We start from the raw sequence: 25,356 nt of genomic DNA, 5'->3' as shown, positions 1-25,356 counted from the left end.
GAACACAACATACTCCTATATTCATACATGAGGAGGCTGTAATGTGTGTGGACAATATCAAGTTCTTGGGTATCCACATCACATTGGATCTGACCTGATCTTTGAACACATCTCACCTGGTAAAGAATGCCCAACAAAGACTCTTCTTCCTCAGGAAGATGAGATGTGCTGGATTCTCCTCTCAGCTGCTCACAAACTTCTACAGATCTGCTCTAGAAACCATTCTCTGTCACAGTATGATAGTGTGGTACGGCAGCTACACAGCACAGGACAGGAAGGACTTGGCATGGGTGGTGAGAACAGCACAGGGGATCATGGGAAGTCCTCTCCTAGACCTGTACTCTGTATGTGCTGGAAGGGTGCAGAAGAGAGCCAAATGTATAGCTGCAGATCTCACCCATCCGGGAAATGGATTTTTGTACCACTGCCTTTGGGAAAGCGGTACAGAAACAAAAAAAACACGTACCACCGGACTGAAAGACAGCATTTTCCCCAGAGCTGTGAAGTCCATCTGCCCCTGCTGATACACACACATACATCTACCCCTAACCTGCCCCCCTGTAGACGTGCACATGCACTTTCCCTTGTAATCAAACACACACACTCGTATTCCTCTCCTGCAGACCCACGTACACAGATCACTGGTCTCTGCAGGCGTACTACCTCAGGAAATGTCTGGACCTGATTATGTTTTATTGCTGCTGTCTTTTATACTTATTATGTTTATTTTATTATTTATAGTGTATTGTGTATTTTAAGTATTCTGCCTTGAAACCGAGTCCTACCAACAAAATAATTTCGTTATGTGCATGCATAATGACAATAAAGAATTCTATCTATCTATCTATCTATCTATCTATCTATCTATCTATCTATCTATCTATCTATCTATCTGTCTATCTGTCTGTCTGTCTGTCTGTCTGTCTGTCTGTCTGTCTGTCTGTCTGTCTGTCTGTCTGTCTGTCTATCTATCTATCTATCTATCTATCTATCTTGTTTGGGACATTGTGAGTACACAATTGGATGGTTTGACAAAGGGATTATTTCATGGATGCTTTTCATATTGTTTGCTGCTTTCTAGGAAAATGCTTTCCCCATTCTGCATGAAAGAGCATGAGATAAAAATTGTATTTGGTGTTCACTACAAAACAAATGGGGCAAGTAACATATAAAAAAATATTTGAGTATCCTGCGGTGGGTTGGCACCCTGCCCGGGATTGGTTCCTGCCTTGTGCCCTGTGTTGGCTGGGATTGGCTCCAGCAGACCCCCGTGACCCTGTGTTCGGATTCAGCGGGTTGGACAATGGATGGATGGATGGATATTTGAGTAAGTTTCAGTAGCATCACACACCATGTCCTTTTTTATGAAACTATACTCTGTGCGGCTGCATTTCATCTAGTACTAAGTATGTTCTTATAATCAATTCAAAGAGAGATATAAATTTATTTTTCTAAGGTAATAGGATCACAGCCAAACTGGGAAATTTGTGAAGAAGCTGTTTGTTGTTTTCATGGCATTAATTCTCATGTGGTTTCTTGTGATACAAGGTCTGTGGTGAGGCGCAGTTTTTTAAAATAGATAAGCATGCAAAGCATGCAGGCTCCAGGTGGGTGCAGGTAGACATGTGAATGTGCAGACAGCGCTATGAGGTTGACTGGGGTGCTTGGCTCATCGCGCATTCACATGCAAATGCGAGCAGGTCAGTCAGGTGCATCATTTACACCTCTGAGCAGGTGGAGGACAGCACCTGCATCCAATAGGGGCTATGAAGGAAGCCTGCATGGTAGACTCATAGAAAAGGAGAGAAAAAGGCATCGAAAGAAGGAACAGAGGTTAAGGAAAGAAAGAGGCAGGACTGAGCAGGAGGAGCCCATGCAATGGAATGGCGGCAAGCTGTCAGGAAGATGGCCCCTATAGAAGCACATGGCTAGTGCCTGAAGGGCAGGGGTCACTCCTGCTGAACAGTTTTGGGGAGCAGGAGTGACTGACTGCTCCAGTTGGGCTCCTGTGTAAGGCCGAGAAGTGGAATCAGGAGTCAGAAGAGCAAGGATCAGTGTGCCGCCCTGCTGGGAACCTCGGACTGGCAGTGACCTGAAATGTATTAAGATCAACTGCACCTGTTGGTAGACATCTCCTCTGAGTGCTGGGATCCCGTCTTGGGTAAGCAGAGGAGGCATCATTTTTTAGGAAGGAGGCACTGGGGCTCATGGATTTTAATAATAATAATAATTCATTTTAAGGGATAGATGCTGCCTAGGGATTTTAACCTAGTTTTTATGGAATATATTTATTGGATGTTTTTTAAACTCAACTTGACACCTTGTTTTTATGGATTATTTATTTGTTGAAAGTTTTGCACTACACTCTTGGAACACTGGTTGTTATTTTACATAAAAGCTTTTCTCCACTTTGCACCAACCTCTGGCTGACTGTGTGTGCTCTCATTTACTTGCTTATCCTTAGATACATTATCGACGGTTCCGGGTTCAAGAGGCTTCTGGTAGCAACTAGTGAATGTGGAGCCAACCTGGCTTGTCACACTTCTTGAATTAGTAAAATGACTTAATATTCATTAAAGGAGCACACAGTCTCTGTGACTACAACTGGCAAGTCAACTTTTCAATGTTTTTTGGCCCCTCTTGTTATTTTTAAAACTTTTGTCATTTTATAATGAAGTTTCAGGCTGCAGCTTCTCCTTCAACTCAAGCTGAGAAATTGGGAGAGTCAACATGGTCACATCTTCTAATAACTGCGAGGGAAGGGATATTTTCTCCAGGAAGATGTTAAGTTCATGTAGTGAGGGACTAGAGCTCTTATGAAGTAATTCTTATTAAAATTCTTAAAAGTGGTCGTTAACAAGAATCTCTGATTTTTTTTTCTTTGGATAACTAAAATGGATGTCTTTTCATTATATCATTGTAATACTAAGGCCACAAGTTGGCAGGGCTTTGCAGTGAACGTGAAATTCAATTCATCTTTCTGAAGTAATAAGGAGTTTAGCTCAGCTCTTGTTGTACTAACATATAACTCCTACTCTGAGCCCACCACAAAGTGCTGCCACATCCAAACATATGAGACAGGTTTTTAAGTTATGGACCCATTACGTGCAGCCGTTAGTAATATTTTTGGTTAATAATATGTGTCTGTGTGACTATCAACCGATTGTGCTGCATATTTCCCTTCCAGGAATTCACTCTGAAAACTCATGCAGCTTATTTCCATTCTGGCACTGTAAACCCTTTGGCTACAAGTCAGTTTTCTGTATTTTTCTTAGCTACTCCTTTTGTCCGTACTATTAAGATTCCACTTCTTTCTTTAGGTGTAAATGATCCGATCACTCTATTTAATTCTATTGTTGGTATATTTTGAACTCTGCTGACCAACTTAACTACACTTAGAAGACCTAATACTAGATCTCACCCTTGGCTAAATAATGAACAAAAATTGCAGATTAATGAGCAAATTGCAGGAAAGAGGATATGAATAAAGACAAGGGTCAAGTGTTTTCTGAGAAATTTGAGAGACTGACTGACTGAATTTCAGCATACCGTTAAACTGTTAACATAGCTGTAAAGTAGTATTTAAAATATGATAAATGCAATACTCAACCCTGTTGCTGTCACTAAATCCAGTGACAACTCATAAAACATTTTTGTTGATACTATTGACAGCATAAGATCTCTCATTACACATGCAGCTGATGGAGCTTCAAATTTGATCGTTTGTCCTCCTCTTCTAAATATTTTGAGCCTATGTCTGTGCTCTGGTAAGCCACCTTGGTTAAAGTTGACTGAAAAAGAAACAATAATAACAACTTGTTAAATAAAGCCATAACACCATACTGAGCAGAATTTGGATAATCAATAGTCCCAGAGTGGATGTTATTTTAAACTTCTAGCCAGCAACCATGCAACATTGCCTTTAAAACAGGTCATCCATTTATAGGTAAGCATGTTCGGGCCTGGCCAGCACTTGGATGGCAGACCGTCTAGGAAAAGCTTGGTTTGCTGCTGGAAGAGTTGTTGGTGAGACCAGCAGGGGATGCTTATCCTGTAGTCTATGTTCTAAAGTGCAGTGATGGAGACACGGTGCTGTAAAAATGGTGCTCTCCTTAGGATGAGATGTAAAACTGAAGTCCTGACTCTTTGTAGTCTGTGTGGTGTTTCATGATGTCCTGGTTAAATTCCCACCATGACCTTGTCTATTCTGGCCACCATATTATCGTCTCTCCCTGACTAGCTAATGTGTGGTGTGCATACTGGCACAAAATGGCTGTTGTTGTATCATTCAGATAGATGCTGTACATTGGTGATGGTTGAAGTGGCTCCCCCCTCTCTATGTAAAGCACTTTGAGCATCTTGAAAAGCAGTATATAAATGCAGTGTCTTCTTAAAAGTATGAGAAACTGAAGATCTGAGTAACTGATATTAATTCAATGTATTTTATGTAGCACCCTTCACTGAGTACTAGTAAGAAAACTAATACATTCACAGGTAAAAACAAAAAAGAACCTTTGCAAATCACATACTCCACATTCATGAAAATACAGATCAGTTCAAACATCACCCAATACATTGTCATTTAAAACTGGTTATCTTAAAGGGTCCTCACAATATCTGTCCATTAGTACTATCACAGGACTATGGCAAGCAGACGACAGAGGAGAGTAAAACAATACTTCAGTCAGCAGCACCCTGGAGAAAATAAACCTCTGGGTTGTCCATAGTCAGCTATAACAAAATCAGACACAGTCACCATTCTGAAGATCTTGGGTAACTCATCACCCACCCGCTCCTGGGCATTTTACAGTATTAAATAAAATTTTGCTGGGCATTCTAATTTGATGACAAAAAATCTTTCATCCTTAAATTCATCCATGAATTTCCGTATCTCACGTCTTTCTCACTGGCAAGAAAAAAGTCAAGTGCCTCAAGAGAATAGAAACAAAATAGAGAAGGCTCTGCAACAGTTCATAATTATTATAATACCCACCCCATTGAAACTACCAGGTGTGGCATAGCAGGTCTGTAGCTCATAAAAGAGGGTCGTTTCTAATAAGTAATTAATTAATTGGCCTGCTCAATCTCTGTGGGTGTGCATGCACACGCAGCTGCAGCAAGTTGGTAGTGTGTTTGGGGTGCGACCCACCTGCACGTAAAGGTGTGGTCTTTCTCAATTGCTTCATCCACTTCCTGCAGTGTACGATTGGGATGCTGTGCCTATGGATCCTTATAAGAACGAGCTGGCATGAGAAAGGGAAAAAAAATAAAAGGAGTAAAAAAGAAAAAGGCTGATCAGGAAGAAAGAGAGAGATGGAGAGAAAATGAAAGGAGGTTAAAAAATGGAGAGAGAGAAAAGGCAGCAGGCAAAGAGATCCAGTGCAAGTAAGCGAATGAGAGGTGGAAAGACCAGACAGCTGGGAGGAAAGTCCCTAGGAGGTGTATGACCGGTGCTCGGGGGCTGAGTGACCTGGGAGCTGGAATGGCAGAAGTGCTGCTCAGTTGTAGCGACTCACTACTGAGAGAGGCAGTGCGCCTGCAGGGGAGTGAGAGGCTGGAAGAGTCACTCTGCAGGTGGTGCCATGAACCACAGGTATGCAAGTCTGGCAGTGGGAGTCAGAGGCTTGATGGAGTGTTCTACCTGGAGCTAGAGAGTGCTATAAGTGGCCCAAGCCTAGGAACATTACTGAAGGTGGGCTGAACTGCAGATTAGGTGCCTACTTGGCTGCAAGAGCCTGTATTGGTTTAAGTCAAGGTGACATCTGTGTTTAAGGACTGCACCCCAGCTCATGGTTTTTAAGGACAGTTTCCTGCCATGTTTTAACCTCATTTTAATGGATTACCATATATACTCACGTTTAAGTTCTCCTGTGGATAAGTCGAGGCTTGATTTTACTGTATATTTTCCAGTAGTCTGCGGGGCGGGTTCAAGAGGCTCCCATTGGCACCTGGTTGGTTGAGCCAACCTGCACCATCACACCAGGGTGTACCAAACCACAGACAAAGTAATGCCTAGCAAAATTCTGGATTCAAATAAAAGATATTTATTTGTCAGCCACACGTTTCCAATAATCACCTGTCAAAAGATCAATAGCAAATACAATATCTTTTGAAATTCTTCCATTATTCCTTCCTTCCTCCTGCCTCTTGACATTGACTTCTTAATGTGAGGTGGCGGGCCCCATTTCACTGTCAAATGAAGTGAAATGTGTCACAGTACTGCATGTCAAGAGTTCTTCTAAGTCACATGGAATCACTGGCATCACCCACTGGCAGCATCCAAGGACCCTGACAGGGCTGTACTTCCATACTCAAACTCTCATGCAACCCTGCGGGTGTCCTGATTGGATTAGCCTAGAGGGACACTCCCACGTTCCGTGGGAGTGTATGAATTGCTCCCTGTATCCATGTTCATCCAGTCCATTCATTACATTTCGATCCCAGCTGGGATGAAGATAATAGGATGTCCTGGCCGGATCATGTCATCCACTCCTGCAGTCCTTTCATTATGGCATCCTGGCCAGGCTAGAACTCAGTGTCCATCCTGGTTGGGATGCCTGTCTGTCCTCCATGGCACTTACACTGTCTACAAATGACAAACAGAGATGGGTAACAACAATCACTGTACAGCTCTCTGAATATTTAATACTACTCACAAACTAAGTTTACTGACTTGGACATTTCCCATAATATTTGATTTTTATCAACAGACTGCAGCTCATTCCTCCAGGTTATGCTCATGGCTTTACTGATTCAGCATGCATGTAAAAAGGAAGGAAGACAGCTTCCCCATCAGCTAATAAGGGACTTCTTGTTGTATAAGTAAGAACAGTTTTGCTGACCATTCATTTGCTACCTATAACAAGAAAAGAATCTGGATTCCTAGAACAGAAGATTCATCTCATGCAAGATATTTCGTCCTCAAAAGAGAAGCAGCATCAGCATCCTTCATTATTTGCTCTTTCTGCAGTCAAATTCAACTTGCACAGGTCATAGCTGAGTGCAGCAGGGTCATCTGAACATTCTGGTCATATTCGCAGAAGTCTCTGTAAAGCACTGCTGAGTGAGCATATCAAAGTTATATAGCAGATAGGAGCAGGCCAGTGATGGAGCAGGCATGATATTGCAAGGAAAAATGATTTATTTAAACAAATCCAGAGAGCAAAAAAGCAAATGCGCTAAAACAGAATACAAAAAAATCACAAAGCAATCAGAGCTGTAGATAGTCAGCCATTACATAAGAAAAAGCCACTTGCCTGAGACCTGAGAACTAAGGTTGCTACTTCAACAGACAGAGATGGATGAGGCTGGAGGATAAAGACAAACATAGAAAAGGATGATTTAATTAAATACAGTATTAAAATATACACCTGTTTCTACTAGAGAACTTTTTGTTACTTTGCAGCATAAAAAGAGTAATACTAATTTAAACGAGTTGATTGAACATAACAACATAAGAAGTCTGACATACGAGAGGAGGTCATTCAAGTTTATTTAGCTAATAGCTATCCTGTTCCAATTTCTCATCCAGATTCTTCTTAAAGGTTGCCACACTTTCTAGTTCAACTACATATCTCAGTAGTTTGTTTTAGATTCCCATAACTCATTGCATCTATTTTCAGTCCTAAATGGTGTCCTTGAGTGTGTAAGTCACCTTTTATTTGAAAGAGTTCTGCTTGATCTACACTAGCTATCAAAATTAGAGAACAAATTACATTTTTGTATCTTACAAGGTCACTGCTCATTCAAATAAAGTTATTTCAACATGAATAAATGAGACATAATGTAATTATATTTCATCAGTAAAAACTATTTCTCAAGACAAAATAATTTAAACAACAATAGACCAAAAACAACATTCGATCCATTCAAAGTTAACAGCTACAGGCCTGTCTCTCTCCTTTCTTTTCTTTCCAAAACACTTGAATATGCTGTTTCTAAACAGATCTCTTCCTTATACAGAACGAATTGCTTGATACCAACCAGTCTGGTTTCAAGAGGAACCACTTGACCGAAATGGCTCTACTTACCATGATCAACCAGCTACACTGGGCTAGAGCTACCAACATGTTATCAGACTTGATTCTCTCCTCTGCCTTTGACATCATCAACCACAAAATCCTTCTTGCCACCCTCTCTGACATTAGCATCATTGGGCCTGCTCTCAGATGATTTGAGTCCTATATCTCGTGCAGATCCTACAGTGTGTTGTTGTGAGGGGAGCTGTCAAAAGGTCCTCTACTCTTCTCTCTGTACACCACCTTGCTGGGCTCCATCATCCAATCCCATGGGTTCTCTTATCAGTGCTATGCTGATGACACATAGCTGTACATGTTGTTCCCTCCGGAGGACAATACGGTAACAACTAGAGTCTCTGCATTTCTTACTGATATCTCAAACTGGATAAAGAACCATCATTTATAGCTCAACCTGACAAAAAACGAGCTTCTTGTGATCCTGGCCAGCCAGTCTGTCCAGCTCCCCATATCTGTACGGCCTAGCTCACTGTTGTCAACACCTGCCAAGTCAAAACACAACCTTGGGGTAGGGATAGATGAGCAAATTTTTTCTGACCATATTTCTACTGTTTCTCATTCATGCAGGTTCACGCTGTACAAGATCCGCAAGATCAGACCTTATCTGACAGAACACGCTGTACAACTTCTGGTCCAGACTTTGGTCATGTTGCATTTGGATCATTTCTGGCAGGAGTAACCGCATGTGCTATCAAGCCGTTGCAGATGATCCAGAATGTAGCAGACCGTCTTGTATTTAACCAGCCGAGACAGGCAAATGTCAGTCCCCTCTTCAGATTGCTACATTGGCCCCTTGTAGCAGCACACATTAACTTCAAATCCAAGATTCTTGTCTATAGAGTAGTCAATGAGTCAGCACCTGAGAACATGGAGACACTAGTGAAGTCCTATACTCTTTCTTGCCCACTCAGGTCTGCTAGGAAACAACGTCTGGTAATGCCACCTCTATGTGGCATCAAGTCTCAATCCAGAGTTTTTTCCTTTGTAGTTCCTAATTGGTGGAATGAATTCCCCACCTCCATCTGTACTGCTGTCCCTCAATGTATTTAAGAAGCGATTGACAATGCATCTTTTCTATGAATATCTGTCGAAATAATGAAGAAAAAAAAAACTTTGCTCTGTGATACTTTATATTCTTAGTTAAGTTATTTAAGTTTAATTGCTTTATCGATTGTAATCTATGATTGTAAATCTAATATTTATTTTGTCTTTCCATTTGTGGTAATCAACTTCGGTTACCCATCCTATTACACTTGCTGAACAAACAGGCCCTAGACTAATTATTACACGATTGTTTACAAATGCCTGGCATTTTTCAAGATGGTGAGCCTCTCTAGCATAACTGAAATGCTGTGACGTCAGGTTGTTCAGATGGAGATTGATGGGATGACCCTCTAAGCCATTTGAAGAGAAGCTGGTCATTCCAAGAGTGTAATTTCTCAAATACTGAAGCTGTACAAAGAAACAAAGTCACTCAAGTCACAAAAAAAGGAAGATTGCCCATGTAAGATGTGTACATGAGAAAACAGGATGATATGGAGACTCTCAGTGGGGGGTTAGTTCAACACCGCAGCTGGAATTACTCACCAATTCAGTGCTGAACAAGCCAAGAATTTGTCTGTACATACGGTGTCTCGTCGTTTGAAAGAATTGGGGATGAAGGCCCACTCTACAATAACCAAGCCTCTCATCACCAAGTAGAATAAAAAGCTAGACTAGCCTTTGCTGAGGAGCATGTTGTGTGGACCTAAGTAGAACTGGTCCAAAGTTCATTTTAGTGATGAAAGCAAGTTTAATTTAGTTGCTTCAAATGGGAAACATTATGTTTGTCACCAGACTGAACTCAAAGTGTGTGAAGAAGTCAGTAAACTTTGGAGGAGGAAGCATTGTGGTGTGGAGGATGTTCTCTTCAGCAGGAGTTGTTCTTCTCACACAGTTACATAACAAGGTGAATGCTAATGTTATATCAGAAACTCCTTCAGCAACATGTGGTTCAATTCCTGACAGCATCACCCAATCAGCCAGCCATATTTGGACATGACAATGTCCCATGCCACACTGCAAAGTGGATAAAGCAATTTTTGAAGAAGAGAATACCAAAGTAATGAAATGGCCACATCTGAACCTGATTGAGAATCTTGGGAAGATAATCTGCAACAATGTTTTGGCAAAGAAACCCGATACGGTTTCCGAATTATGGAAGAAGCTGGAAGATGATTGGAACAAAATCAAACTAGAGCTTTTCAAGAATTTGGTCATGTCCTGTGGGAGCAGATGTGCCAAAGTCATTGAAAGCAAGGACCTCTACACTTTCTACATCAAAAGTGGGAGCGATATCTAAGAAAGTAAAGGAAAGCAGGTTGAAGTTGTATGGACTTGTGATGGGGAAAGACAAGGAATGTGTGGCCAAAAGAGTGATTGGGAAAGGAAGTACAGGGGAAGAGAAGTGAGGGAGGCCAAAGAAGAGGTGGATGAATACATTAAAGAAGATCTGAAGGAAAAGGGCTTAACAGGTGAAGAGGTGCAGGACCGAGCTGTATGGGAAAGGTTGATCAAGCACATCAACCCCACATAGAAGTGGGAAAGGATGAAGTTCTGATGTCAAATGTCATATGGCTCTGAAGCTTGCATCATAGCTATGCACATCCACTCAGGCCTACCTGTGAACTCATGCATACCATTTTTATTATTTTCCTCAGGATTCTCTTGTTTTTCTCCCACATCTCCAAAAACTGCTGGTCAGGTTTAAATGGTGACTCTAAACTGTCCAGAAATGATACCCAGTGCTATACCCATCCACCACCACGCCTTCCCAGCATTCCACATTCTTAATTTCTGGTCCGCCTCTTTATAATGTCCGTCCACCCATCCTTGTATGTCTGATGTTTTCGTTGGAAAAGTTTGACCTTGATTTTTTCCTTGCAGTATACGGGGCTAAAAACCCCAAACCTTTATGCTTTGTCTTTTGTATTATTACAATACATATATACTGTACATACATACATACATAAATAAAAGTTGTTTTCTTTCCATGTTCTTTCATTGTTTGAAAAACATAGAATGGTTAAAAGGCTCACAGTGCTTAACAACAATCTAGGAGCACTTTGTCTGAGGATCTGCATTTTTGGATTTGACATTGATGTGTTTTTAAGCTGCTTGTCTTTTGGGTTTGACTGCAACTTTATGCTTAATCTCTGACTGCTATGCTACTCAGGTTTGATTTTATGATTTAGTGAAAGTAATTGAATCAGACTTTTCTGGTGTCTGATGACTAACATTCCCAGTTGTATAAATGTGTGAAGGCTGTATTGTACAAAGTGTAACCAGCACTGATCACTCAATTGGTGATGCAACCACCATCCACTTGATATTACTAAATACTAAATGCTCTATTTTTTCTCTGTAGGACACAAAACTTGTTCATTATGTTGCAGGATCATTACACTCATCATACTCATAACTCTTGGCCTAGCAATCACTGTGGTCTGTCTGCTTGTAATGGGTAAGTTTAAACATTTTCTTTTATCCTCCAATGTTCATTACTATTATTATTAAATATCTGGGAGTGCAGCTGGATGATAAATTAGACTGGACTGCCAATACTGATGCTCTGTGCAAGAAAGGACAGAGCCGACTATACTTCCTTAGAAGGCTGGCATCCTTCAACATCTGCAATAAGATGCAATAGATGTTCTATCAGATGGTTGTGGCGAGCGCCCTCTTCTACGCGGTGGTGTGCTGGGGAGGCAGCATTAAGAAGAAAGACGCCTCACGCCTGGACAAACTGGTGAGGAAGGCAGGCTCTATTGTTGGCATGGAGCTGGACAGTTTAACATCTGTGGCAGAGAGACGGGCGCTCAGCAGGGTCCTATCAATTATGGAGAATCCACTGCATCCACTAAATAGTATCATCTCCAGACAGAAGAGCAGCTTCAGCGACAGACTGCTGTCACTATCCTGCTCCACTGACAGATTGAGGAGATCGTTCCTCCCCCAAACTATGTAACTACTTCTGACAGTTCTTAACAGTTCCTGTTATTAGTTCACAAATGATGGGTGCTTACCACTTCACATTGTGACCTTGGAGATATTCTATATTGACACGTGAGGTCCTGCTCAGATTACTTATGACTAATGGGTCCAACAGTATTGGCCAGACATTTTCAGTCTAGAAATATACACCTGTCTTGTTGGTTCTACATACCTCTAAGCAAGTCATGCCTGCCATAAGGATAATGAGACCCTCTCCTGGAAACTAACCTCTGGGTTATGTTTGCAGGTCAGCACCTTGTAGACAGCTAAGGCCACATAAGCATATGGAGCAGCTGTATGGACTGACTATTTTTTGGGTAAGCAATGCTTACAAGAGTGACAAGAGTGGGACACACATATACATACCAGTCCATGTAAATGGAGGTTGACTCTTGGGGAGAAAGGTCAGAAATATGGGCAGGCATAGGATGATTGCTTTTAGCAAACAGCGCTAGTTCTTAGTTTCCAATGGTCTCTCTCCTACTCTCAGTCTTATGGAAGAATCTCTGTCCACGAACCCTGTAGTGTGCTAGTACAGATGAACTTTGAATTTATTGACAAAAGAATATGTTATTATGAGTAGCAGAGAGGAAAACTTTGACTGTTTCTGTAGTTATATGTAAATTTTTCAGACACTTTGTTTAGTATATGCAAGGGTGTCATCAACTGACTCTTTTTCTACACTGACATGGACACCAACAGAAATACCAGTGGAGATAAAATTGAGAGAAAAAGCACCGAGATGGTACCTCTCCAGTTCCAAATAATTATGATGGCTTGATGGCCGTCATAAAGATGCAGTGTGAGAGGAAGTTTAATGATAACAACAATAACAACAACGACATTTATTCATATAGCACACTTTCATACAAATGATGTAGCTCAAAGTGCTTTACAGGATGAAGAAAGAGAAAAAAGACAATATATATATAAGAAATAAAATTAGGCAATACCAATTAACATAGAATAAAAGTAAGGTCTGAAGGCCAGGGAGGACAGAAAAAACAAGCTGAAGAAAAAAAATAAAATCTGCAGGGGTTCCGATTCCATGAGACCACCCAGCCCCCTCTAGGAATGCTACCTAACATAAATGACCTTAATCAGGCCTCATTGTATTCAGGGTTCACACGGAAGAATGATGATGATGACGGTCATGTGGACTTCTGACCTATAATCCATCAATGTAGGGACATAAGGGTGCTTTAATCGGGTGGTGGTGGGGCAGATCGCCACCATAGAAAACCAGAAAAGGAACAGAAGAGAAAGATGGGGTTAGTATAACATTACTAACATTTGTAAGGAAGGCTTAATTTTAAAGAAGGAATAAACCTTTTTACCCCACAGCCCCAGAACCGTGTTGTGAGTAGTGCAAGTGATTTCACTTAGCATCAGATATGGGAAAAGCAAACCTCTCTGTGCACACACAATTTCCATTTTGTCTACTGCCTCTTTCACATTTCAACTTACATTATCTTGGATTATTAATGTACCACAAGACAAAGTTGGACATGTCCATTAGCTCAGACAAGTACCTTAACATCCTTGTACTGACAGTTAATACAGTGTACATTGTCTTTTTTATTTTCTGTTGTTCAGTAGTGATACAAATGAATACAAATTTCTCATATTGTTAAACTCACTGATGACTGAATTGAGTACAATGTTATCTGCTCTGCATGCTACAGTTTATAAGATATAACTGAACATTTTTTTTAATGTGTTATGTATTAAGTTAAATTTACTTTTGCACAATCAAGACTGTAAAGAGTAAGTCGGTGTTACTGACTGAAGATATGTTATTTTTTTATTTTAGACAAAAAAAGTGATGGCATGGAATATTCTACTAATTCATGGAACACAACAGGTACATTCATTTTACTTAAGAATTAATGTTTCTTTCTTTCTTTCTTTCTTTCTTTCTTTCTTTCTTTCTTTCTTTCTTTCTTTCTTTCTTTCTTTCTTTCTTTCTACACTAAGAAAGAAAGTCTTCGCCAAAACCCATTGAATCTGAACTTTGGATATACAGTCATATGAAAAAGTTTGGGAACCCTACTTAATTCTTTGGATTTTTTTTTATAATTGGCTGAGCTTTCAAAGTAGCAACTATCTGTTAATATATGACATGCCTTATGGAAACAGTAGTATTTCAGCAGTGACATTAAGTTTATTGGAGTAACAGAAAATATGCAATATGTATCATAACAAAATTAGACAGGTGCATAAATTTGGGCACTCAAACAGAGATATGACATCAATACTTAGTTGAGCCTCCTTTTGCAAATCTAACAGCCTCTAGATGCTGTCCTCCTATAGCCTCTGATGAGTGTCTGATTTCTGGATGGAGGTATTGTTGACCATTATTCATACAAAATCTCTCCAGTTCAGTTAAATTTGATGGCTGCCGAGCATGGACAGCTTGCTTCAAATCAGCCCATAGATTTTTGATGATATTCAAGTCAGGGGACTGTTACGGCCATTCCAGAACATTGTACTTCTCACACTGCATGAATGTCTTTGTAGATTTCGAACTGTGTTTTGGGTCATTGTCTTGTTGGAATATCCAACTCCCTGCGTAACTTCAACTTTGTGACTGATGCTTGAACATTTTCCTGTAGAATTTGTTGATATTGGGTTGAATTCATCTGACCCTCAACTTTAACAAGGGCCCCAGTCCCTGAACTAGCCACACAGCCCCACAGCATGATGGAACCTCCACCACATTTGACAGCAGGTAGCAGGTGTTTTTCTTGGAATGCGGTGTTCTTCTTCCACCATGCAAAGCGCTTTTTGTTATGACCAAATAACCCAATTTTTGTCTCATCAGTCCAAAGCACTTTGTTCCAAAATGAATCTGGCTTGTCTAAATAAGCATTTACGTACAACAAGCATCTCTGTTTGTGGTGTGAGTACAGAAAGGGCTTCTTTCTCATCACCCTGCCACACAGATGCTCTTTGTGCAAATTGCGCTGAATAATACTGTAGAACGATGTACAGATCCACCATCTGCAGCACGATGTTCTTGCAGGTCTTTGGAGGTGATCTGTGGGTTATCTGTAACCATTCTCAAAATCCTGCTCATATGCCGCTCCTGTATTTTTCTTGGCCTGCTAGACCTGCTAGGTTTAACAGCAACTGTGCCTGTGGCCTTCCATTTCTTGATTCCATTCCTTACAGTTGAAACTGACAGTTTAAACCTCTGAGATAGCTTTTTGTAGCCTTCCCCTAAACCAGGAGACTCAACAATCTTTGTTTTCAGATCTTTTGAGAGTTGCTTTGAGGATCCCATGCTGTCACTCTTCAGAGGAGAGTCAAAGGGAAGCACATCTTGCAATTGACCACTTTAAATACCTTTTCTCATGATTGGACACACCTGTCTATGAAGTTCAAGGCTTAACAAGCTAATCCCACCAATTTGGTGTTGCAAGTAATCAGTATTGAGCAGTGACAGGCATTCAAATAAGCAAAATTACAAGGGTATCTAAATTTTTGCACAGCCAGTTTTAACTAAATACTGCTTCACTAAAAATCTTTGTTCGGAAAACACCTCAGTACTCCGATGTTCCTAGGAAAAGAAAGACATACCACTGTTATCTTTTTTGTTGAAAGAAGAGTAAATTATTATGCAGGCTGAGAGGGGTTTCAAGACTTTTTCATATGACTGTATGTTTGAGCTCCATACCTTCCAGTCTAACACTTCATTCCTGAAGCTCTTCCTGAATGTACGGATGCTGACTTCACACACTGATCAGTCGTTTCCATGTTGGTTATCTGTAAATCAGAAATCATCCTTTTGATTTCAAGTGCAACTCTTTATTTGACAAACATGTCATGTTTATTAGCTTAAGCCACCCATGGAGATATCGTAAGATTCTGAAGGACAACTGGCTGTGACGTGAGATTGTGTCTTTCATTTTTAAACATTATAATGGCCTAGAAAATCTTCGCATGCCAAAGACTTACAGTAGTAAGTCATTTACATTTTTTTGCAGTTCATTCCACAACAATAGAGGAGATAACACGAGGTGGACACATTAGCAGTCAAGTTAGCCTGTTGGTGCTCAGCTTTCAGAAGCATCATTAATAATATAAAGACAAGTCACACTCAGACCTTCTGGAAAGACAGAAAAGTTGTTAGTGGACATGCAAGGAATGTCAAATTTAATCTTATTGTTCCAGAATTCAAAAAACGTAAATTTTTTTATAACATTTATGCAGTTCAGAAATAAGGGAACATCTTCCTTCATACCTAATAAACTCCCCAGTAGTTTCCATAACTATGTGCTATTGAACACAGCAGCCTTTCCTCTTTCTTTTACTCTTCCTCTCTTTTGCCCCACATTTCCTTCCTTTTTTCAATGTTTACTCACTAATTTTGTTTCCCTTAGATGTCATTTTCTTTTAGCTCCCATTTCCTAGCAGGCACCTCTCTTTTCCCATGTTGCTCCTGTCTTGTCTACCAAACAGACCGCCTGCTATAACAGTCAGTAAAATGCCTTTCTTTGACCAAAATCTGTAGGCATGTGCTTCATTGAACACAATTGGTTTTAAAATTTTGAGATTAGAAAAAGAGAAAAAGATACAAGACACTATTAGGCTAAATATCTGACAAGGGGGTTATAGCATGTGTTTCAGATGTTAAGGGCTAATTACTGTTGAGTGTTTTAATATGCAAATTAATAATAAGTATGCCTGTTTAATAAATGCAGAATGTAGCCAACATTACGTGTAAATTAGACTAAACAAACTGATTGTTAAGCTTCAGAATAATGACATTTCTCAGCATCAAAGAAGTAAAATGAATTAACACAAGTAAAAGATTCTACTGATATGGCACTGACATGAATAATCTCAATAACACATTGAAGTGTTTGAGCACAGTGTTCTTTGGTTTGCACACTACAGTACTTTACATATGACTAAATTGTTCTTCTAATTTTCTTCCCTCCACCCATGCATTCCTCACAATTAATTTCAGCTCCAGGTAACACGGCTTTTTCCAACTCTGTGTCTGAACTCACCGAGCCTGAAAATAGGGGTCAGGTTACATCATATAACCAAAAAGGTGCAGTAATTCCTCCTATTTATTTATGTAGTATACTGTATATATATTTTTATTTATTTATCAGGTATAGCCTCTGGCTCTCTAGAACTTTGTATTGTGTTACGTGTTTGTCAGGATATTATTTTTTATATAGAAATGTATTAATTATCTTCTGTACCTTGGGTTACAAGATCTTAAAAAATAAAATAAAAAAATAAAATAAGTCCAAGTCGATCAAATGTGAGCAGCTCAACACAATACCACCAACCCAACTAACTCCTAATTGTGTAAAGCTTTGTCTGAAATGAAGGATGCGGCTTTCACATATACGTCATTGCAATAATAAATGGTTCTAGTTTTATTTGACTAAAAAGTTGGGCAAATATTTAAAAGTTTTTACATTTTGCCTTACATTTCTCTGAATATTAGTATATTCAATTGACTATATTTTTTGGAACATTATTGCAGTTGAGAAATCAAGGGATTTTAACCTCATTATTTAAAAACAGCTTCTCAAAGTGTTGCAAAATTAGGCCTGTTTTGAACAAAACCCTCTCACTGTTAGTCTTCCTCTTCAGTTTTTCATTTGTTCCTTTTGAAAATTTCTGTCATCTTTTTTCTTGAAACTCATTTTCTCCGACCTGAGTATTTTACCTTTTACCAGGATCAGCTATTATCATTTCAAGTTAATTTCCAAGCTTAAATCTTTATCTTTTTGATGGACATAAACACTTTATGAAAAACTTAGAGACTTTTAAACTATTTATGTCTCTATTACCTCATACTTAGATTATATCAATACACTTGATTGCTAATAATTCTGTGTTATCTCAGCTACAATGAGTACAGAATACAACTGGTAGGATGCTGAGTCCAGCCGGGGGCGCATGCTCTCTGGTAAGAGGCTCATTAGAGATTGCAGCCTTTACTAACTCAATAATATACATAAAGATATATCTTATATCCTTCCCTAGGAGTACAGCTGTGATTCTAAACAGAATCAGTAACACTAAAGGAAGATTATACTTTAGGTTCTGTTTAATATCGGTTTAACATGCACAATAAACTAACAGTCAAAAGAGAGTAGTACTTGGTCAAAGCAGATGCAGTTGGAGTTACCACCGATTGGCTCTTGTCCAACTTCGAGACAGAGTGTGGGAAAGAATTTTAGTCCTAGGAATAGGAAGGTGCGATGTCTTCCATCCATCAGTTGTCTGATTTTTATACCTTCTCTTTGAACATGCAACCTCCAAACATGGGAACAATGTGTTTGCTTACAAGCATGATAAGGAAATACTACAGAGGTTGCTTGGGGAACCTTGAAATAGCTGTTGATCTTGAAGACCCCAGCTAAACATGGCACATCACGTCAGATTCTCCCTGTCAGTTGAATTTTCATTGTAAATAAAATAATGTGTGTATGAATAACTTTCACAGATCACAGTGGCACACTTAAAAACTTTGCCTATAGATGCTCACTGATACTAAGAAAAGGCACTGTATTAGACCAGCTTTGGACACTCTCCAATTGTTTCCTTTGAGATGCAGAATTCAGTTAAGAATTTTACTTTTGATTTACAAGGCTCTGCATGTTCTGACTTGTGTTACCTTACTGAGCATCTTTGTCCACTCCAGGGGCACTCATGTATAAACGTTGTGTATACACAAAAATGTTGCATACACCCATTTCCATGCACACTTCAAGATGTATAAAAATTAAACTTGGCGTAAAGCCATGCGCATTTTCAAGGCAGCCTCCCCCTTTGTGTACGCACTTTTCTGGTCGATTTTGCAAAATGGCTTTAGCTGAATTGTATCCCGTTTCCCAGAAGTGCCTCTCTTTTCCCATGCTCCCTGCAAATGAATACCCTGTAATTCTTTCTAGCTCAGCCATGTTGTTCAGGGTAAGGAGTCAAGTTAATCTGATCTGCTCCCCACACCTTCTGCCTGCTTGTCTGGTTTGGAATTGTCTGAGTCACACCATCTGTCTCTTGAATTCATCTTATCGTATATAAATTAGCCTGTTATTGGCTTCTGATAAAGCTTTATGACCAGTATTGGGCACTAGTGCCAGGGTACACTAACTTCATTGCAAAATTAATTTGTTTATGCATTTGTTCATTAACCATTTTGTAGGTTACAAATATAGACACCTGAATGACAATGATCAGGTTAATGTGAGTCTAGATAATGGGCAAAAGGACAATTTCTAGGACCAGTATAGGAGCAAACAGATTATCATGTTGATAGATTGATAAATGATGGATGGGAAGCTATATGAGTGATGAGGAATATCAGATAGGCTGGCAGTTGCATGACACAGAAGCCTTGGCCTTTATACTGTGTTTTATGGGGGTCCTATTGGCTTAAAGTACGTAAAACGTTACTGAGACTATAAACACAGCCTTAGTGCACTATACTCATAAATAATGGAAAAATAATTTCTTTATGCAGATAAAAACTAAAATAACAATTGAAAAATTTGCTGTGACTGATGTGATCATAAAACAATATAAATACATTTATGGAAAATGTTCTGCTGTGTAACCAGTTTATAGTAAACAGAGCTGGAGTTGTAAAAGGCCTGCTAGGAATCTAAAATGGCTGCCTTGTCTTGAGCCTACAAGAACCTTCTTCATACCCTGACTCAGCACAGTTAGTGTGAGCTCCTGCCTACTCTAACTAACACCTAACTGGATTAAATACCACATTGTGAAACAAAAAAAGCAGAAAGAATGGTCTGCTAAAGATTGCTCAGATTTTCTTATAATAGTATTTATACACTAATACCTTTGATAGTTGAAGGTCATAACATCAGCAGGTGGCCATCTGTCTAAAGAATAACAGTAGGTTATGGAAAGAGTCAGCCTGTTATCTGTGCAAATGGATACTGGGATAGTGGCCTAAATCTGACATAACAACTGAATTTTAATTGTGAAGTAAGATTTATGAGAAAAGACATAACAAATAATCAGGTGAAGCATATGACTGAGGCACAAGGATTCAGTTTTCGGTGGTCTAGTTGAATTTGTGTCTTGAGTTTACTGTCTAAAAGTATAAATAGTTAAAATAATTTCATGAATGTACAGACCTGAGACTGGCTCTCTTTCTTTTGGTTTCTGCCATTGTACACTGAAATAGCTGACAACTGTCTGGCGTTGCACCAACAGAAGTGTATGAGTGTCACTTGGAATTAAAACTATGAGGGACGTTCAAAAAGTTTCCGTATTTTTATATTATCGTTGGAAACAGAAGTCAGGAGGAGAAGTAATTGGGCGTTAAAAAGCTAGTACAATGCTGGGAAAATTGCATTGCAAACGAAGGTGTCTATGTAGAATAGTGATGTAATTTGTTTTTGAAATTCTTAATAAATTAGAGTAAAAAAAAAGTGTGGAAACGTTTTGAATGTCCCTCGTATAACCCCCTAATCAATAACATTTTAGAAACGGCATTTAAATTGAGAAAGCTGATTCTCTTTCCTTTTTTATTCTTTTATTTATTTATTTTTCTTACTATAAATGTTTTACTCTGTTGGCCTAGCTCTCTTTCTCATGGGTGGGAGTAGATTTGATTCAAACCTAGTTTTGTAAAATTTGACTTGCTTGTATGGAATGTTATTCGATTTTAATAAATTCAATAAAATGTTAAAAAAATTAATTCTTAATAAATTAGAGTTAAAAAAAGTGCAGAAACTTTTTGAATGCCCCAGACTGTAGAGAGAAGTGAGTGTTACACAGAGAACCTAACTCTGTCATCTGGTTTTATCATTGCAGAATCAGTAAATAAGATCACTTTCTCAGCTTTGGGTGTCAACTCTTACTATTTCTCGAGTGACAAGAAAGCTTGGAAGAGCGCCAGACTCTTCTGTGAAGAGAATCGGGCGAGCCTCGCTGTATTTAAGGATAAAGAAGATCTGGTAAGGAGCAGACATGATGTCTGATTTCTAAGCTGGTGTGTAAGAATGGGGTTGATGCATTTAGGATAAAATGAGACACAAAAACAGGCAGTTAAAAACATCTCCTGCTTATGTCCTCCACAAAACATCTTTTATCTTTAGCTGCCCCGTTTGCCTTAATCAGTATGTGTTGGTTGATGAATATATCAGCTATGAAAAGCCATCAATAGTGAAAACATCCAGTATGGCCAGCAGTTTGTGGTCACCATACGAGTGGTCAGTAGAATTCCAATTAAGGATTAGCATTTAATCTTGAATGGCAGGCTGTGCACAGTCCATAAAGCACAGAGGGGTTTTCATTTCCTTCACATCAGTTCACCAGAGCCCTCACAGCAAACTATAATATTTATTTTTTAAAAGCCTCTTCAATGATATCTCAATTATAAATATCTCCAGCAGACCAGTCATTGACTAATAAAAAGTGACACAAAGAGTGATGTTTATGTGTCCTCATGGTTTAACAGTGTTGAGATTGATGCTTCTCAGTAAACTCACTATGACTTTCCAGTGTGACACATGTCATCTCTAGTCACTTTTATTCAATCTGACAGCGGGATGTTCAATATCATCTTTTTAGTCCATTATAATGTGACGCCACTATTTCTCCTGCAGGACAAAGTTACACAGAACTTCAGTCAGGCAATGGGTGGAGGAAGCTACTGGATTGGACTGAACAAAGATGACACTGGGCCACACTGGCACTGGGTGGGTGGGATCCCATTGGACTCACACAGGTGGTCTTCTTGTTCTCAGTCTTGTTATCACACAGTCCTGTTGTGTCACCTCCCAGGTGTCTCATGCTCACTCTTTTCTCTCTTCATAGTTTCAATTTGGACATCAGTGAGCCATCCCGAAGCTGTGCGATGATGACAATTGTCGGCCTCAAAGCTTCCCAGTGTGCCACAATAAACAAATGGATTTGTCAAAAGAGCACAGCTGTGAAATGACAAAGGACAAGGACTGTTCTGGTGAGGAGTACCATCTACTGCTTGATTGCCCCTGTCAGAAGTCTCATTTACACTTTGAAAAGTCATTGGATGTGACCAACTCAGAGAAGACGGATTTACACTTTGGCTCACCAAACCTGAAAGCCCAGAAATTAGCTGACAAGCCTGATGATTTTAAATACCTTGACAAGATGATTTGAGATCATCCTTGTAGACACATTTATGTAAGGTGCTTGTTTGTTAGTTAAATGGAGGTTCCTTACTGCTGTTTGGTTGAAGGAGTCTATCAGTAAAGTTTCTGTGTGATTTGCTATTTTAAAAGATTTTTCTTTTTTTGAACTTTCATTCTTTAAAATTTGGATTTCTTCATGGTGGTCACTGAAATACTCAGCAACTGATTCTGACTCTTAACTGAGTATCGGTATCTTGAATCTTTTTAAAAGTGTAGCTTAGTGTAGAGTGCGGTTTCCTCACAGTTCCATTAGCCTCAGTTCAAATCCCTTGCTGACCAACTCACAGTTTTCTGTGGAGTTTTTTCCTGCTTACTTTGGCTTCCCTCCCACATCCCATAATCATGTGTGTTAAATGTATTGGTCACTCTGAACTGGCCCAGCTTGACTGACCACAAGTGTATGAGTGAAAGTTCATCACAGTGTACTGGTGCCTTATCCGTGATGGTCACTGACATAATGAGTTCCGGCCTGCTTTACTCTGAAACTGGATTAAGTGATTCACAACAAGGGGTGGTAAATGTTCTTGCAATATAAATAAAATTTATTATTATTATTATTATTGTATTGTATACATATAAAGTAATAATCCAAAGCAGACCCTGAATTAACTCCCACCTTTCACACAAGCCTGTATATTCCTGTCTCCATTTCATATTTCACTTTTAGATGATTGTCCCATTGATAACTTCTGGGGCTGACAGCAGTGCTTCATTATTCAGTTCACAAACCTAAAATGTCTGCCATTCATTAGTTCAATTAAACCATTACTGTCCTTCAAGTGCCAGGGCTGAGTTTATCAGTGCTGACACCCCATTTATAACTCAGTAGTCATGTGTGACATTTCTATGTGTGACTGTCTCAGTCCAGCCCACTCAAGGCCCACTTCAGTTTGACTGTCATTGTTTATAGACTCTGAACTGCAAATGTCACTTGTGAACCTGTACATTCCTTCACAGCTCATTTCAAACTAAATCAAGGACAAAATGACATTTTGGTTACATTTAGAATTCTATAAAAAGAAGTTGTGATTAAACATTCTGAGTTTGGGTTCTTTTGTCTGTCAGACATGTCGTCTTTGTGTCTTTAGCAGCAATGTGAAGCGAGTCCAGGGTGTCAAAGATGAAAGTTGACGTCTGACTGGTGAGATAAAGAACATCTGAACTAAGGGGCCACTTAAGAGAGGGGCAATTCCCACTTTTAAAGAAGATTTTTTACAGTTTTATTTAAAAATATATAAAATATATGACATAAGAGAAACATGTAATGTGATTTATCTGGAATAATGGAAAAAAAAAATAGTCAGAACCAAGGACATTTTGTTTAGAAGGATGAAGAAGTGTCACTACAAGAGAGACTGTGGTGGGGTTCTGATTAGCTTCCCAGTCGAGCATCCTGGTTGCCAATGTTCTGCTTGATGTTGTTGATCTGTCTTCACTTTGCATGTTCTCCTTGGGCTTCAGTCAGGGTTCCACTCGTTTCTCCAGTTTACTGCTTCCATTCACAAAGATATGCAGCTTAAATTTACTGGTGACTCCAAATGGTGACTCCAGCAAGTAAGTGAGTGGGTCTGGGTTTGTGTGCCCTTCAATGGGTGTTTCCAGCTCTATGCACAGTGCTGGCAGGGCGGGTTTCTGGGCATCCCCATCTCCCAAAATGACACATTTGTATGGAAAAAAATCCATGCATTCCTGCTAAGAACATGTACAATGATCTTAAAGGATCAGCAGAAATTCTACTCATTGGCATTTTAGATTTACAGTGCCAGAAGCTGACTGTGGTTGAAGGTAAACATAAACCTTCAGGAATAATAAGTATCCACTCAAATCATTGTCAAATAAATGTTCTGAATTAAAGGTTTAACTTCTTTTTTATTTAAATGTAGGCACACTAACCCAATCATATGACGTTTTTCTAGCAGTTTTTTTTTTCCTTTTATCTAATAACTGTTCAGTGTATCTGGCGAGTGAGCTTGGACTATTTATGCATTTTTAAATACCTACAGATAATACTGCCAATAATACGTATCAATTAGTTTCTAGAACATTTAAAATTAAACTAAAGCTAATTAGTTTATAAACTAAATTCAGTTTATAATGTAATTCACTTGAAATACAAATGGATCAGTACCCTTCTATAGCCTTTCTTCCATTCTTGTTTGAAGACACTTAATCCAGTGTCAGGGTTAAAGTGAGTGCTGCTCTCTCAGCATCTTTAAACCTCAGGTAGGGTGCGAGTCTATCATTGGATGTATTCACTTACACACCCACAGTCGGTCACAAATGGCCAGTTAAATCATCTTCATGATTTTAGGATGTGGTAGAAAAATGAAGTACTTAGAGAAAAGGCCTGTTGACATGAGAAGAACATGCAAAATCTGTGTAGTTAGTAGATAAGGATAAAAACACTTGGCATAGTCAATTGCAAAAGTTGTCCACTTACCTCGGATAATACAAAGTTACTTTTTTCTAGTTTCTTGATCTCAAAAGCTCAAAGACCTTGGATTATTTGTCTGACTCAAGAAGACATAACAAGGCTGTTAATGGGACGTCAAGAAATTGAGTCACCAACACCAAAACAAGAACCAAAACACCAAACAAAGAAAGAACAAAAGGCAAAAATAACAACAAGGTAGCATTTAGAATGTATGCAGTTTTTTGAATGCTGAGTGAAGAGTTTTACCACATTTAATACAGGAAATGTCATGCTGTCATATGTCATCAGTCGTGTGCCAACCAACCACTATGGTAACAAAAACAAGGTGCAACAAAATGGCTGTGCCCTTGAAAATCGAAAATAGCATTGGATAAAGTGAAATAGTAACATTAAATAAAGAAAAAACATAGACTGTACACAATAAAAATCAGAAAATATATTTTTCTGCCTCACCTCCGTGCAACGTGGCGCGCAGGAGAGCTTAAAACAACTCAGTACATCCACATAAAAACGACAAGGGGTGAACTTTCTAGAAGGCTTTTACTGGACGTATCTCGTTGTAAACTGAAATATATACAAAAGAAACATACAGGTATATACAGGTGTACAACCAAAGATAATAAATAGTGATTTACAAAGCAATACATAGCAGACAGTGTACATTAAACAATAAAGCTTT

General features: G+C 39.1%; 1 protein-coding gene and 1 long non-coding RNA gene across 2 annotated transcripts in view; one reads left to right on the top strand and one right to left on the bottom strand.

Annotated features, from left to right (window-relative positions):
• LOC114652584 (T-cell surface glycoprotein YE1/48-like) overlaps positions 1 to 22,185 on the top strand; it is a 41,347-nt gene extending 19,162 nt beyond the window's left edge. Inside the window, exons 2-7 of the mRNA XM_051927597.1 lie at positions 11,443 to 11,538; positions 13,882 to 13,932; positions 17,044 to 17,130; positions 20,883 to 21,025; positions 21,677 to 21,798; positions 21,888 to 22,185. Coding sequence (XP_051783557.1) covers positions 11,443 to 11,538; positions 13,882 to 13,932; positions 17,044 to 17,130; positions 20,883 to 21,025; positions 21,677 to 21,798; positions 21,888 to 22,011 — 623 coding nt within the window. The 3' untranslated portion in view covers positions 22,012 to 22,185. The remainder of the gene's footprint in view (positions 1 to 11,442; positions 11,539 to 13,881; positions 13,933 to 17,043; positions 17,131 to 20,882; positions 21,026 to 21,676; positions 21,799 to 21,887) is intronic.
• Positions 1 to 25,356, bottom strand: part of LOC127527783 (uncharacterized) — a 497,464-nt gene that overhangs the window by 410,186 nt on the left and 61,922 nt on the right. The window lies entirely within an intron of this gene.

The sequence above is a fragment of the Erpetoichthys calabaricus genome, chromosome 5, assembly GCF_900747795.2.
Source record: "Erpetoichthys calabaricus chromosome 5, fErpCal1.3, whole genome shotgun sequence".
In the NCBI taxonomy this organism is placed as follows: Eukaryota; Metazoa; Chordata; class Cladistia; order Polypteriformes; family Polypteridae; genus Erpetoichthys; species Erpetoichthys calabaricus.
Note: the sequence above shows the minus strand (reverse complement) of the source record. Positions and strands in the feature narration are given on the sequence as shown.